The sequence below is a fragment of the Tenrec ecaudatus genome, chromosome 3 (genome assembly GCF_050624435.1).
Source record: "Tenrec ecaudatus isolate mTenEca1 chromosome 3, mTenEca1.hap1, whole genome shotgun sequence".
NCBI lineage: Eukaryota > Metazoa > Chordata > Mammalia > Afrosoricida > Tenrecidae > Tenrec > Tenrec ecaudatus.
This window is the reverse complement of record NC_134532.1, coordinates 25,386,866-25,402,066: the sequence shown is the minus strand read 5'-3', so window position 1 is coordinate 25,402,066 and position 15,201 is coordinate 25,386,866. Positions and strand designations below refer to the sequence as shown.

The 15,201-nt window shown below is 42.5% G+C and overlaps 1 protein-coding gene across 1 annotated transcript in view; it reads right to left on the bottom strand.

Annotated features, from left to right (window-relative positions):
- Nucleotides 1-3,208: 3,208 nt before the first annotated feature.
- LOC142443186 (zinc finger protein 613-like) overlaps nt 3,209-15,201 on the bottom strand; it is a 48,162-nt gene continuing 36,169 nt past the window's right edge. Inside the window, exon 4 of the mRNA XM_075544713.1 lies at nt 3,209-3,253. Coding sequence (XP_075400828.1) covers nt 3,209-3,253 — 45 coding nt within the window. The remainder of the gene's footprint in view (nt 3,254-15,201) is intronic.

Genomic DNA, 15,201 nt, shown 5'->3' with positions numbered 1-15,201 from the left:
TGTTGTTCTTTGATATCTGGTACCTGATCCCTTTGACACATTGTGATCACACAGGCTGTTGTGCTTCTTCCATGTGGCCTTTGTTGCTTCTGAGCTAGATGGCCACTTGTTTACCTTCAAGCTTTAAAGACTCCAGATGCTGTATCTTTTGATAACAGGGATCCATCAGCTTTCTTCATCACATTTGCTTATGCACCTGCTTTGTCTTCAGCGATCAAGTCAGGAAGGTGAACATCATGAAATGCCAGTAGTATAGAACAAAATATTCTTGCATTGAGGGAATACTTGAGTGGAGGTCCAATGCCCATCTGCTACCTTAATTTTAACCTATAAATATATGCACATAGATCTGTTTCCCCATTCTCATAAATATATTTACATATGTACATGAACTCTATAACTGCCCATTTGCTTCCTAGTTCTTTCATCTATTTCCTTTTTTCATTTCTCGTGTCCTACTATTATGCTCAGCCTTCATTTGGGTTTCAGTAATTCCTCTCGGTTACATTACCCTTGATCACACTCTACCAGGCCTCCTACACCTTCCTCACCACCGATTTGGATCCCTTGTTTTTCCCTTGTTCCTGGGTTTGTTAACACCATTTCCTTTTCACCCCCTCCCCCTCTCCCAAGTCCTCCCAGAATTGACAGTCCTGTTGTTTTCTTCTCCAGCTTGTTCATCTAGCCTATCTTATTTAGACAGACCTGCGGAGATAATAACAGCCACAAAAACAACACAGAGGAAAACAAAGCAACAAAAGAAAACAAAACAACAACAATAAAAACAATTACCACACCAAAAAAAAGCCTATCTATGTTCAAGGACTGTTTGTTGCCCTTTAGGAGTGTTTTCTGATCAAGTCTGATAGGGTGCTATGCCCTAGCACCAAAGTCTATTTTTGGTATTCCCTCCAGACTTTGTTGCTCTGGCCCCCTTGCTGGTCTGTTGTTTTGCCTCGGTGTGGTGGAGTCAGATAGGGCCGAATTCTAACACTGTGTCTCCAGTGTTGTCTCCTGTAGAGCTCTGTGTCTGTAAGGGATGCTATATCACATAGTGGGTCCTGCCATAGGGTCCTCTCTGTGGATTGGCTGCTGTGAGTGGGGATATTGTCCTCAAGGCTTGCTGGGCCAGGGTGTGTTCCACTATCTTTTCCTAGTCCCTTCTTTCAGAGTATTCTGAATCTATTCAAAAGAACCTACATTTTCTTGCACTGAGTAAGGTGGTGTGGCTGGCACCCGAGGGTGGAGAATTGTATGAAGTAGGGCAGGGAGGTTCAGTATTTCTTAACATCTATGTTTTTGATTCTCTGATGCAAAATGTTCTGTACCTGGGTGCTTCCAACCTTGACTAAATAGCATGAATTGTAGGAAACGAGAGTTTTCTTTCAGTTAGATCTTCAAAAAACTTTTGTTTTCACTATAGTTTTGGGAGTGTGCATTAGCATAATCATCCCTAATTTGGAAAAAGAGCCCACGTATATTACATAGAGGCTTTACGTCTTCTTTGTAATCAGAGAACAATTGCAAGAATCCTCCCGTTAAAGGGCCCACTGGTCCTTTGTGGGACCATGGCTTTATATTCCTCTTCAGTGGGACAAGAGCAATTGTCCCTCCAAGGGTAATTGTCTAGGTCTTGTTCCTGATGGAGTTCTAAAAGACGGTGGGTAAAATGTTTCCCTGTTTTCCTGTATCTGAGTGATCAAGGGTCAAGACTTTCCCCAAAGAAATAAAATATACATAAATAGCAAGTGTGACAAAAGGAATTTTATTGATACTGTGAGCCACTGTCAAGCCAGGTCTAAGTTCTCAGTTCTCTTTTTTATCATCAGTGAGCAAACTGGCTTTATGAGACACTTTGGTCACTTCACTAATAACCTGTAGTTTGTCTTCTGGAACTTTCAGTCAATGATTAAAAGCTTCAGAAAGCTTGATTTTTACTTGTTTACCTGGTAACTGAAGTAAGTTGGGTTCTAGAAGACTTCTTTGGATTCTTTCTTGAGCAGTCATCACTGTTTTATAATTTCAGAGCAGATGGTTTAAAGTGGCTATCATGGCTTGCTCGGTACGAGTCTGGAAGCGGCTGTGCTCAGGATTAAGTTCCCACTTCATAGCTTAGACCACAGTTCCCTCTGACCCCAATTTGACTCCCTGCCCTACTTCATGCAATTCTCCACGCTCAGGTGCCAGCCACACCACCTTACTCAGTGCAAGAAAATACATCATCCAGTCCCCAATGTAATTGTTCTTAATAAGTTACTTTATTTAAAACATATTTCTTATTGCAGTTGGTGTTTACTAATAATTCATTTATTTGGAAGGACGGGATCAAAATTATCCTACTTTGGAAATATATTAATTTCAAAACACATTTTCCACACTTTGTAACACAGAAAGCTGGGTTCCTGGATGCTGTCATTAGGAAAATATGTTTGAAATTCTTTACATTTTCAGGGCAAGTAAAATCTTTAATGCAGCTCTTCCAGACAATGTTTCTAACTCCCACAAATGACCTTTCCCTGCTTGGGTCTATTCGGAAGGTTTGGGGGCAATATTGATGGGGTTCACCTGAGTAATTCAGAATAGGATTCCCTAGAGAGGATCCCACTTTCTATAAAATGAACCACATGAAAAGCAGGAGGAAGGATGGCATTGCCCACAGGAGTCACGGATGGATGAAATTCTCCAGTCCTATGATCCCTGCACAGTGGACTCCCCGATCCAGATGACAGCTACTCCATCAGAGCCTGAGCGTGGAACCGTGATGCACTTCCCAATCCACAGAGTAAATTACCATAACTGTTCTTGGGCAGGAGGCTTGCTTAATGGACTCAAGTGTCTCTGGGGGTTCCTTCAGAACTTTGGGCTCACTCACCCTGGAAACTGGTGCCGAGTGCCTCCCGGATGAGGCTTGCTGGAGTTGGGTGCCGCAAGGTGCTTGAGCGGAATGCCTTCCGTTTGATATTTATAACAGAGAGGTATGCGCTTCCGGCATATATTAGCGACTTGACTGAACTTTACATGTCCTCATAAAGAACTCAGTGACGTTTCCACTGGCACTACTCTTACTGGAGTTGCTCTGAAGGAGTTGCCACGGGTCATATCAAAAAGGAAGAACTTTATTGTGCCCACATGTGTCGCAGTGAGTCTGTATCCAGAAAATGAGCCTTCACACCTGGGGTGTTGAGGACTTTCACAGGAAATGGGTCTCTCACAGGAGGCTGTTGGGGATTGGCAGGCCAGTGGAGGACAGCAGCTAAAAAAGGCAGGTGAGGTTATATTAGTGGAGGGTGTGCTAGCAATGTCAGGGGCTTCCTTTGAGGCCTGTTGTCTCTGGAGCAATGAGTTGTCCCTGCCGCATTACAACTTGTCCATGAATTGTGCAGCTATTACAATGGATAGTAGAACCTAGATATGTTCAATAGTGAACAGTAAGATATTGTCCTATCCATAAGAGTTTAGGAAGTTAGTCTCTTCTGTATACAAGGAAAGAACGTTGTCCTTAGGTCACAGGGATACACAGAGCTCTCTCTCGCACTGGGGAAACTTTTCTCAAACCCAGGAGTGCAGGAGCATCTGAGTGGAGAGTGGCCATTTCTCCTGGGCAAGGCTTCCTTCCTCATGTGTGGCATTCACAGTGTCATTGGCTGTGCGCTACAATCCGTAGTGGTTCCCAACTGAGTATTTGCATCCTCTAGATAACCCCCAGCAGCACTTGAGGAGAAGCAATGGAAGCGCTGGGAGGTGATCATTTCCTCTGGATTTCCACCTCTCCTTACATGTGGTCCACTTCAATTTCCTCTCTGTCAGGACCAGGGAAACACAGGAACAACTGTATTCAAAGGCAGCTGATGTACAGAGTCCTCTCTACACAATGTTCTTGTATCACTTCCGAACCCCCACCTGCAAAAAACTCTTTTGGCCATGGAGAGAGGAGAGTTTTAAGCTTGGGCAGGTCAGTGCTGCTTTCAGTGAGGACTGGAGTTTGTGAGCAATGCAAGATCCTCCAAGAGGAGAACATGGTGTGGCTGTGTCTCCTTCTCTTCCCGGTGGCTGCAGTCCCAGGGGAGATCGTCCCTGATTTTAGAGATCAGAACAAGGCACGGTAGGTCTGTCTGGAACTCACTGTGGTTTTCTTTGTTCCCAGGTGTTCTGTCCCAGGTGCAGCTGCAGGAGTCAGGGGCAGGACTGGTGAAGCCCTCACAGAACCTGTCACTCACCTGCACAGTCTGTGATTCTCCAACACCACCAGTGGTTACTGCTGGGAGTGGACCCGCCAGTGCACAGGGAAGGGGCTGCAGTGGACTGGGGAGATTTGTGCTAGTGGTAACACTTACTACAGCTCTTCCTTCAAGAGTAGCAACTCCATCTCTAGGGACACAGCCAGGAACCAATTCTCCCTGCAAGTGAATTCACTAACTGCTGAGGACACAGCTGTGCATTATTGTGCAAGAAACACAGGGAGGGGAAGTTAGTGTGAGCCCAGACACAGCCTACCCTGCAGTCTGACAAAGGCTCAGGCTGAAGGTTGTGCCCAGAGCCCAAGTGTCAGAGCTCATACCCAGGTGCGCGGAGCTGGTGTTAGGAGAAAAATCACACCAGCTCTGTGCTCTGCTTGCTGTTCTTATGTTTTCCCACTGCTCTGCTCTTCTTTTTCCCTCTATGAACAAACAGTGACCCATAGCCCTCTGCCCCCATCCTGCCTTCATAACTTCTATTTCAAACAAGCTAACAAACAAAAACAAAACTTTCTAATCTGTTTTCTTCACATATGGGGTCTTAAAGGATTGTTTCCAAACAAGCGGCCCTCTAAGTGAGATGTCAACTAAGCCTACATGGAGGAAGCACACCATCATCACTGAAGGATGGTAAACCATTTAATCTGAAGTTGAAGGAGGATCTAGTATCAAAGACTAAATTGTGATGGTTGAGAGTGGTAGCCCAAGATTCATTTGTCGAACTTCATAGGAAATAAGTCTCTGGAGAAGTCCCTCCATCTACAATTGATGCATGGAGAAAAGTGGTTATCTAACAGAGAGCTTTGGAGAGATGAGTATAAAGGATCAAAAACGTCAATCTGGCTTGAACAGTTACAACATTGTCAGTAGATTCCGCCTGCTCTACTGATGAGGCCGACCCTTATCTGGTGTCCTACATTTTCTTTATTTTTGGTTTGTGGTATTTGCTTTGGTTTGTGCTTGTCCATATTAGAATGTATCTCAGAGGTGTTATGTCATTGGAGGTCACCTTCTTGAATTTGTGTTATATGTTTTTCCATTTTTTGTTATATGCATCCTATGATTGATGAACCCATAGAGACAGCAAGGAGAATAGGGTTTCAGGAGGAGGGGATACAATAGTGGAGGGGGAAAAAGGGGAGGCAATGTCAAGGAGGCCATGCACGAAAAGAATGTTTGGAAACCGTCATAGCAATTGTACAACTCTGCTGAATGTTTTAACTATCGAATTATGTGATATCTATCATATTATTATTATTATGTATAATAAAATAAAACCTGGCTTCTTCAATAGTGTACTTCTTAGTTGGGGCATCATTGAGCATTCTCATAATGCAGAACTCTGACAAACCCTTCCTCAGTCAGGTGATCAAGGTCAAATTAACACTGATAAGTTTGTGACGGTGTAAATACTGTCACAATAACATAGACAGTTTCCAATCAGGCTATTCTCCAAAACAAATCAACAACAACAACAAACAAAAAAACCCCAAAATAAAACCTGACAAACACCGTCAGAGCTGTCAAGACAATTTTAAAAATAGAAAGGAATTCCTCAGAATTTGTCACAATAGAGAGCAAGCTAAAGGGGCATGATGACTAAATGTAATATGATGTCTTGTATGGAATCCTATGGCAGGGATAGTACCTTATGTAAGATTTAAGGAAATCCAAACAAATCATAGATTTTAATTCATAACAGTGTATCAATATTGCTGTTTGATGATTAATATGTGCCATTATAATGCAAGGGAAAATCAGGAAAGGCTGGGAGGTAATGGTTTGGGGGAGATTGTATAGGTATGTCTTTCTATTATCTTTACTGGTAAAATTAAAAATAAATTAATGAGTTTACATCTCTGCCATTGTATTAAACATGCAGAAACTGGTCCGAAGTCCATTCCCTCCCACTGATCCGCTGCCATGAAATCATTTCTGTCTCACACCAGTGGATGGGAGAGCAGTGCTTCCCTGCTTCTCTGAAAGGGTGTTTCCAAAAGAAGCAAAATGATACACTGTTCTCTTTAGGAGCAGCTGACAGATTTGAACCACAAACACATATAGTTACCACGCCCATGTTTGACCCGTTGCACCACCAGCAATCTTTGATGTAAATTTGACCTCATCCCTCCATCTTCCCAATAAACAGTTTGGTTCCTTCGAGGCAACTTTATAAAGTTCTCTTCAAATAACTCGAGTCACTCCAGGCAGTGTCATTCCAAGGGCACTTTCCCATGGATTCGGTGACATTATAATCTTCCAGAACCTCTTTTGCAAGCCTTCCAAGTCAACATTTCAAGTAGCCAGTGAAGCAGAGTTAATGATCCTGATTACATGATTGCCCAGTTGATAGGAATCTATGAAGAACTGATATGAACTAAGATGATATCCATTCAATATGTTGATACATAAAATCTCGAGGGAAAATGTACATTTTTCAAAAGTAAATAATTGCAGTTTTAAAATGTGCTTTATTGTATTGGGTTACACAGTTCACCATTAAGTTTGAATGAACCAGGAAAAGAAAGTTCTGGAATCTGTTATTCTAGATCCTTTTGAATAAATTTCTCTCTCTATTATCTTCCCAGTAACTTACCAGGTTTTGGCAGATGTTGCTGTTGCCTCCACCTGCAACCCAGAGGTTTCTCACAGGCTGCAGCATCCAGCTCCTACAGCTGGGTTTGTGCCTTCTTCTAAAGAGAACTGTCTTCAGTCAAAGCTGCTCCTTAGGTTGAGGTGTGTGCCCTCTGTACCATGGGCTGACCCAGTGTCCACAAGTTCCTCTTCTGGCTCAGGACAGGATGAGTTTGCAGGGGAAGGTATGAGAGCAGCAAGAGCCCTTGCTGTCTGTCCTGGTTGTTCATTGACACGTGTCCCCCATTCACCAAAAGACAGCTTCTTGAAGAACACAGAAATTTGGGCATCCCAAGGGCATCAGGACCTTTTACAGAGAGTTCTCATATGATAGGCACTCTTCCTGGGCACAGAAATCGATCAGAACCTTCACCCACAAACCCACGGCAATATTGCTGCTGTTGTTAGAAGTTGTCCATCAGTTCGGACTCGTTTCCACCCTGTGTAGAGAATGAAACACTGCCCGAGCCTGTGCCATCCTCAAAATTGTTCTTGTTGTTGGAGCCACTGTGTCCATCATCTTCTCAAGGGTCTTCCTCCTTTCGCTGCCTCTCCACTTTACAAAGCATGAGGGCCTGCTGCAGAGACAAGTCTGTCAGATAACATGTCCAAAAGCCTCACAATGCTTTCCTCTGAAAAGAATTCTGGCTGTACTTCTTTGAAGATGAGTTTATGGATTCTTTTTTAGGACATGGCACTTTAAATATTTTTAACCAACATCAAAATTCAAATGTGTCAATTCCATTCTGGTCTTCCATTTTCCATGTGCAACTTTAGCATGCATAGGAGGTCATTAAAAATGCTTGGCTTGGGTGAAGTGCATCTTTTTGGTCACAGGACCACTTGGTCCCCAGGAGTCATGAACCAGACTGCAGTTTCCCCAAGCAGCGTTGTGATAGCATACCTCTCCAAGACTGACTTCCCTCCCCTATCACAGTTTCTAGCACTCCACTCGTGTCCCCGCCTCACCATTCACAAACCTGCTGCCTCTCTGCTCTACTCCAAGAACAATGGATTCCTCCTCACCCCTGGATATTCATGTTCCCTTCTCCCTACATTTATTCCTCCTCACAGTCTTACCACGTTGACTTTCAACATGAGAGGCACTGGAAGAATCCTAACAGTAACACCTTCCCTGATTGCAGGTCCTAAGGTGAAGGACACAGAAAACAATGAAGTGCTCATTCCTGTACTTTGCGGAATCTAGTTCTGATTCACAGCAACCTGACACAGCCCTGCCCCCTGCCTCTTGCCACACCATAATGTGCTTTTTTTCCCTCTTGGGTCACTCTTTTCATATCTCATCCTTAAGAATTTTTCAGGCCACTTTTTTTTTTCACAATGTGGCATCTCCCCTATACTCTGCACTGAGCATGCTGAGTCACATTTTACCATGAACATCTCAGCATGCAGTTCTGTGCTTCCTTTGGGAGATACGCCCTGCAGTTGCTTGTCCCAACTCAGCCTTCTCTGAAATGAAGAGGAGGCATCCATAGAATGATCCTACACCATTCCGATGTTGCCTTGCAAAGGATCAGAAGCAGAGCCTGAGCTTCTGTCAATTAAAAAAGACAAATAAGCATATTTTGAAATGCTTCATTATATTTTTGGTACTTTTCCTGTCATTTCTCCTAAATCATGCATTTTAAAATGCTGGGTTTTCCTCTTATAGCTTATGAAGAAAGTTCTCCCCAATTTGTCCTTAATTATCTGTCCCCAAAACAAAGGAACTTGTATATGGACAGTGCAGTGTCAGACAGTGTTCTGTTGCTGTGAATAGGGTCACTGTGGGTCAGAACTGACTCAGTAGCACCTATCCACAACAACCACCACCACATGACCGTGAATTCCAATCTTGCCTTCATTCAGGACACAATGCTTTAGTGGGAAGAAGATATTTTAATTGCCCAATAATTTGGTCAACTTTCTGTCGGGATACCTATTTTATGGAGTAATCGTGTAGAAATTCAAACAGGTTTCAGGGTGATGACCAGGGCTCTATGAAAAAGTTGTAAGAAGATATAAAACTGCACTGTGAGAAAACGAAGTTGGGCCAAGTATTTATTTACTATTTTTTAAATCCTTCATGATTTTTATCTACCTATTTTTCAAGGATAGCAAGGGAGGTCCTGGGAATTTAATTTGGAAACTTTTGTTCATCTACCCTAAAACCCTGATTATGCCCCTTCCCAAATATTTTTGTTCCCAAATTTAAAAGGATATTAAGAAAGAACACACTGTGAGTTCCTCAAAGATATAAAAATGCACTTTTACATTTCTGTTTATAGTATTATTCCTATCAACCAGAGATATAAATTTACACACACATTTTGTGTGTAAATAGAAAAATAAAATGGATTAATGTGTGATGACAATTTACAATAGAAAGTCACATAATTCATGATATTGTTATTATCATTGTGCCCTTCACACCTAAAACACTCAGATGTGTTCTAGGAACCGAGTCCTCAGATCTCAGAAGTCATGCAACTTCATTTATTGTTATGGATTAGGAGGTAATGCAAATCCATCCCTCCCTCTGCTGATGAAAGCCAATGCAGCTCCAACCCTGCAGCTCTGGAAGTGCTCCTGGATTCTCAGGAGTCCCCTCTCAGTGATAAGGACAGAGCACAACACAGACAGCATGGAGTCTGTGCTGAAAGGGGTTTGTCCTTGTTGCTATTTTAAGAGGTGATTTTGTCAAGAACCAGTTTGTGTGCTTGGGTGTGAGTGAGAGACATGGTGAATATGTCTGATGGTTTTCCTGCTCAGAGAGTGAGGTGCAGCTAGTGGAGTATGGAGGCGCCTTGGGGAAGTCTGAGGGGCCTCTGATACTCTCCTGCACTGCCTCTAGTTTTCCCTAAAGTAGCTAAATCATGATCTAGGTCCACCAGACTCTGGGGAGGACCTACAGTCGGTCTCAATATTCAGTACCTGGGGTAGTGGTGGTACATAACACAAAGACTCTGTGAAGAGCCAATTCACTATCTCCAACGTCAATTCCTAGAACATGTTACACCTGCGCACGAACAGCCTGAATTTCCAGGACATGCCTTTGCATTACTGTACTACCATCACAGAGAGGAAAATTCAGATTCAGGATACAAGCCTCCCCTGCAGGGAGAAAACAGGTCCCCAGGTGGCGCTCAAGACCCACAGAGCAGGACTACTTTCCTGTTGTGGTATTTATTGGTGTTCTTCTCCATCTCTTCATTTCCCTTAGAGAATCTCTCTATTTTAATACCTTGCAGTGCCTATCCCTGAAATGTTCTACGTTACAATAATTGTATTACAACAAGTAAACGTTCTGTACAAAAATCAGTCTGCTTGGTGTGGAGGAAAATTAGCCACGTGGTTCTCAGAATCAGGGTCCAGAAGATAGTCAAGGAAACTCAGAGCTCCAAATCTAATGAGATTTAGAGAAGTGGAGCGATTGGGTGCTGCCAAAGGTTAGATATTGAATTGGATCAGAAAGACTGGTTATTCAAATTCTCCAAATGGTGCCTGAAGAGAAAGACGGGGATGTGCTGCTAAAAGGACAGAGAGCAGAGGCTTCCATAGAATTCCTCGATTGTGACATTGAGTTCCAGGCTAGAGTTATGCAGCTGACTAGGTAGGGAACGAACCACATTAAAGCAGAATGTGCCTCCTTTCTTCAGTGGGAATTGTGCAGGTCAGACTCAGCACTGGTCTGAAGTCTCTTTCTGTCTTTATCTATTTTCTGTGCCTCTTGTTCAGCAAGATGACATGATTCAGGAATGTTTATGCTTCCCAACGCAAGTCTGTTCACATTCACATTCTCAATATGCTGTGTTCATGGAAAAGGATGCTCAATACCAAGAAAATGTCAAAACGACACAATACTGTCTCTAAATACAATGTAATTGTGATCCAAATGACAAATTAATCCATTAAAGAAATGGGGAAAATAGTTGCTCATTTTATATGGAGAATCCTAGCATAATCAAGGGACCCCAAAAGATTGAGATCAAGGTAGGGGCCCTCACACAGACTAACCTGAAAACTATTCCACAGCCACAGCAGTCAAAACAGCCTGATACTCGTACAATGAAAGGTATGTCGACCAATGGAACAGAATAGAAAAATAACAAATAATCCATCCACACAATAGACAATTGATCTTCACCAAAGGCCAAAGGGATTTTATAAGGGAGAGTGTGACATTCTCTTAAACAATGGGACCGGCACAATTGGATCGTCACCCTCAGAAGCATGAAAGACAACTGAAACCTCAGCTCATGTACAAATAGGTCGAACACAAGATGACCAAAGACCTAATGTCAATCCCAGAGCTATAGAGACCATCTATAAGGAAGCAGGGACACACTTATGTGGCCCCATTGCAGGACGTTCATACACTGTCAAGCAGAGCAAAGGAAGCACACACAAAGAAGACAGCATAGATGAGGGTGACCTTCTAAAATCAGACATTTATGTGCATCAGGAGAGTAAAAAGGGAACTCAAGCAATGAATAAAAAGCAAAAGGCTCTTGTAATTTTAAGCTGCAGAGTTGTATATTTATTTAATGTACAACAATAGACAACCAGGGAAAATATTATTGCATTTTCCTTGGACATATTTTGTATCATTTCCACCTTTCAGAATTTTGAGAGATACAGTGTACCTTGACTAAGTGATTGACCAAACCTAAACCAGGAGATGGGGGACCGCAAAACAAACACAGAAATCCGAGTCTAGAAGAGCTCAATGCGTTGCTTCTTTGGAGTGCAGGGAGCACTCAGGAGCTCATTAAGAACATGTGTAAAAAACCTGTTAGGAAAGTGATGTGCAGATGGATAATGTCATAAAAGTTGTCACTTAAGGAGACCCCTACTAACCACTGCTATGAAATTATCTTGAGACAATCATGGCAGTCAAATTCAGAGACGGATGTTACTTGAACTCCTTGAACTCTTGCGCAGCTACATCACGGTCTCAAGCTTAAATCAGTTAGGAAACCACCAAGAGCAGATAGTGAGATGGGAGTTCAGTAAAATGAACAGGATCAAGTGATGCTCTGCCAGTGTGCATATGAAAAGGGAACTGACTCAATGATCTCCAAACAAAAAATGCTAGAGTGTCCTGTGCTTGAACCCCTGGATTTTAGTGAAATTCATGTGTATTCGTTTCAAAGCATTTGCTTATTCCCTTCAGCAAATTCTGGCCCGAAGAAGTCCAGGTGACCAATACTGAGTGCTTGGATTTCCCTATTGAAATATATATATTAATTTGGAGATATAAAGAGATTCTAATTCAGTAAATGAGTGGTGTCAAACCTTAGTCTGGGGAAAATATTTTAAACTTTGTTATTGAGGCAGATAACAAAAGAAATTCCATTTTTGTAAGCTGCTAAGTAACTTGCGCATTCCTCCCTCCCATCTCAGAAAGTTGACTGCTAATTGATCTTCTTGTTCTCCTTCCCCTTATGGGAAATCCTCTGCTGGTGATTAATTTTAGCATGTACTTCCATGTGTTCCTAGGTTCTGGACACTACAATTACTTTTGACTATTCTTCAATATATCATTTGTTCTGATTCAATATTGTTCCCTGTGATGTGATCATCTGAACGGTGTAATTCATCTTGTTATGGTAACCAGGATGTTATAGTCAATTTTGGTATTGTTTCTTTCTGATTAGGAACGTATCATGTAATGCATACTTGGTCTTCTTGAAGTTACCAGAATGTTATAATCAACGCTGTACCCTGTAAGGCTCCCTAACCCTAAAGAATAGTAACATCAATTTTGCTTTCTGCTTCTATTCATGCTAGCTTAAGTCTTAGACAATGATAACTGAGTTTTTTCCTTTAAAAGATGGACTAAAACGTGGACTTAGGACTTCAACCAAGGATTCACTTTTATAATCTAGCAGTCCAGTTATAAGTGAACAAAGACTCTTCTAAATTATGAAGACTTTACCGTGGCTGTCATATATTCGAACCTGCAATATTATCTAGAAAGAATCTGAAGGGTTTTCCGTTTTAAAACTGCATGGTTAGAGATAGTGTCACAGCTTCAAGAGTCAGAAATATGAACAGTTTTCAAAAATTAGACAATCCTTGAGTTTAGGGAATAAATGTAAGGTGAGATCCATGAGCATTTGTGATGGGGCTGTGCGCAGAGCACAAATGGAGAGGCTGTCCTTGGTTGGAGATGCTCACACTTCGATTGAACCAGAACCCCCTGGGCAAGGGACATTTACAAGAGTGTCTGAGCTCATTCTCTAAATTTTGAGGATCAGTTGTATGGATGAACCTAATTTTAGTGGAAAGTGCCTACTGGGTCTCAAGAAAATATCTTTTTGTGGAAGATCTAAATCACTGCACTTGGCTTTTCTTCTTACTCTGATTATTTTCAGAAATGATTATTTTCCATCTACTGCTCTACTGAATCTTTATACTTGAAATCAGGACTCAACTTATTGTGCATCATTTTGGATATTCCAGCAAACAAAGGTGTGTGTGTGTGGGGGGGGGGTGTCTGTTCAGAATCTTACTTTTTTAGAGACTACAGAGTTAAAATAGTAACTTGTCTGAAGACCAACTTTTCTTGGTGGCACGTTCTTCCATGAGACCCTATGGCACTTGAATCTCTTTACTTACATTGAGGTTGACCTCATTCATCAGACTCTGGGATGTAGTGTGGATATTGCTTATAAGAGTGGTGGGATTGGTAAAGACTATGGCCCAAGGTCAGAAATATCCTGGCTAAATAAGATTAGTAGCAGAACAATGCCTACTGGAAACATTCTGTCAGGGGCTTCAGATCATGTGTGCATAAATAAAATGCAAAGCTAGGAGTGGAGACTGTTCTTCAGACACAGCATCTGGTTTACCCTTTTCTGAACTTCAGAATTTTGACTGAACAGAACCCTCAAACTTTCATGAATTTCTGTTGGATGCTGCAGTGATTCTCAGAACCCAGAAATCTGAGGGGATCTCCTCAAGGGTGGAGTGGGTGGGAATTGGAGCTGAATGGCTTCATTGAAGAGTTGGACCTTTGGGACATTATCAATCCTTGGAACAAATTTGGTATTCGTGTTTCTAAAAGATGTTGCTCTCACACAAGGAAAACTACTAAGGACTATGAGGAGGTTAATTAAGAGGTGTCAGGGTGTACAGGAAAAAATGGGTCTTAGAGAGTATTAAGACTGAAGATGCTTTCAACAAACATCATATAGAAACCCAAGGCAGGGCAGGGGCAACGAGGGGCTGGAAGGAAAGAACACTGGGCTCAGAAATTCTGGGCATTCTTTGACCTTTCCACTCACTTCTTGAGAAAAACCTTTCATTATAGATTAACATGCACATGAGTTAAAACAAGCAGTTACCCTACAATGGGCTCATAAGGAAGAGGGGAGTCTGATCTCCATTACTTTCTGCTTATAAGGACAGGGCTCCCTCACATGCAAGTTATCCTTCAGGCACTGAGGTCAAATTCACCACTGACCTGGGAAGGCTATCAGTTCTCTTCAGACATGGGTGTAGGTCTCTTGGGAAAGCCCGGCTGCGGTCTAAAGATGCTATTGCTGTGTGTTCTCCAGTACCTGGTGACAGTTCCCCAAGGCGGGAGATTCAGATATCTGACCTGGGTGTATGGGGATGTTTTTGACCACAAGTGACCAACAGGGAACATTTGTGTTTGTTTGCCAGTGCAGCTTCAGGAGTCGGGTCCAGGACTGGTGAAGCCTCCCAGAAGCTGTCCCTCACCTGCACTGTTTCTGGTTTCTCCATCACAAGCAGTGGTTACACTGGAACTGGATCCACCAGACCTCGGGGAAGGAGCTGCAGTGGATGGGAAACATATGGTATGATAGTGATACATATTATAACCCGTCCTTCCAAAACTGACTCTCCATCACCAGAGACACATCAAAGAATCAGTTCTCCCTGCAGCTGAGCTCCATGACTGCTGTGCAGGGAGTACAGTGAGGGGGAGTCAGTGTGAGCCCAGACAAAAACCTCCCCTGCAGGGAAGACAGTGGGCAGCAGGGGGCGCGCAGGACCCTCAAAGCACAGACACCCAGCCCTAGACAAGCCCAGATGTATGACAGGGAGAATTTCCTGTTGGAATTCCTCTCTTAGCTCTCAGCGTCCCCAAGGATAGTTTTTCTTTTTCTCTGAATTCTCTCCTCACTGAAGGCTTGAAATAAGGAATTAGCATTTTCTGTTGACAGTACAAATATTAAACCTGACTCTGATCCTTTATTGTCATCAATACGATCCTTTTTTTTCTTGACAAACAGGTTAACATGGTCATGCTCATCCTATCTCTTTTTTTCTCTCTTTAAAAAGTATTTTATTGGAAGCT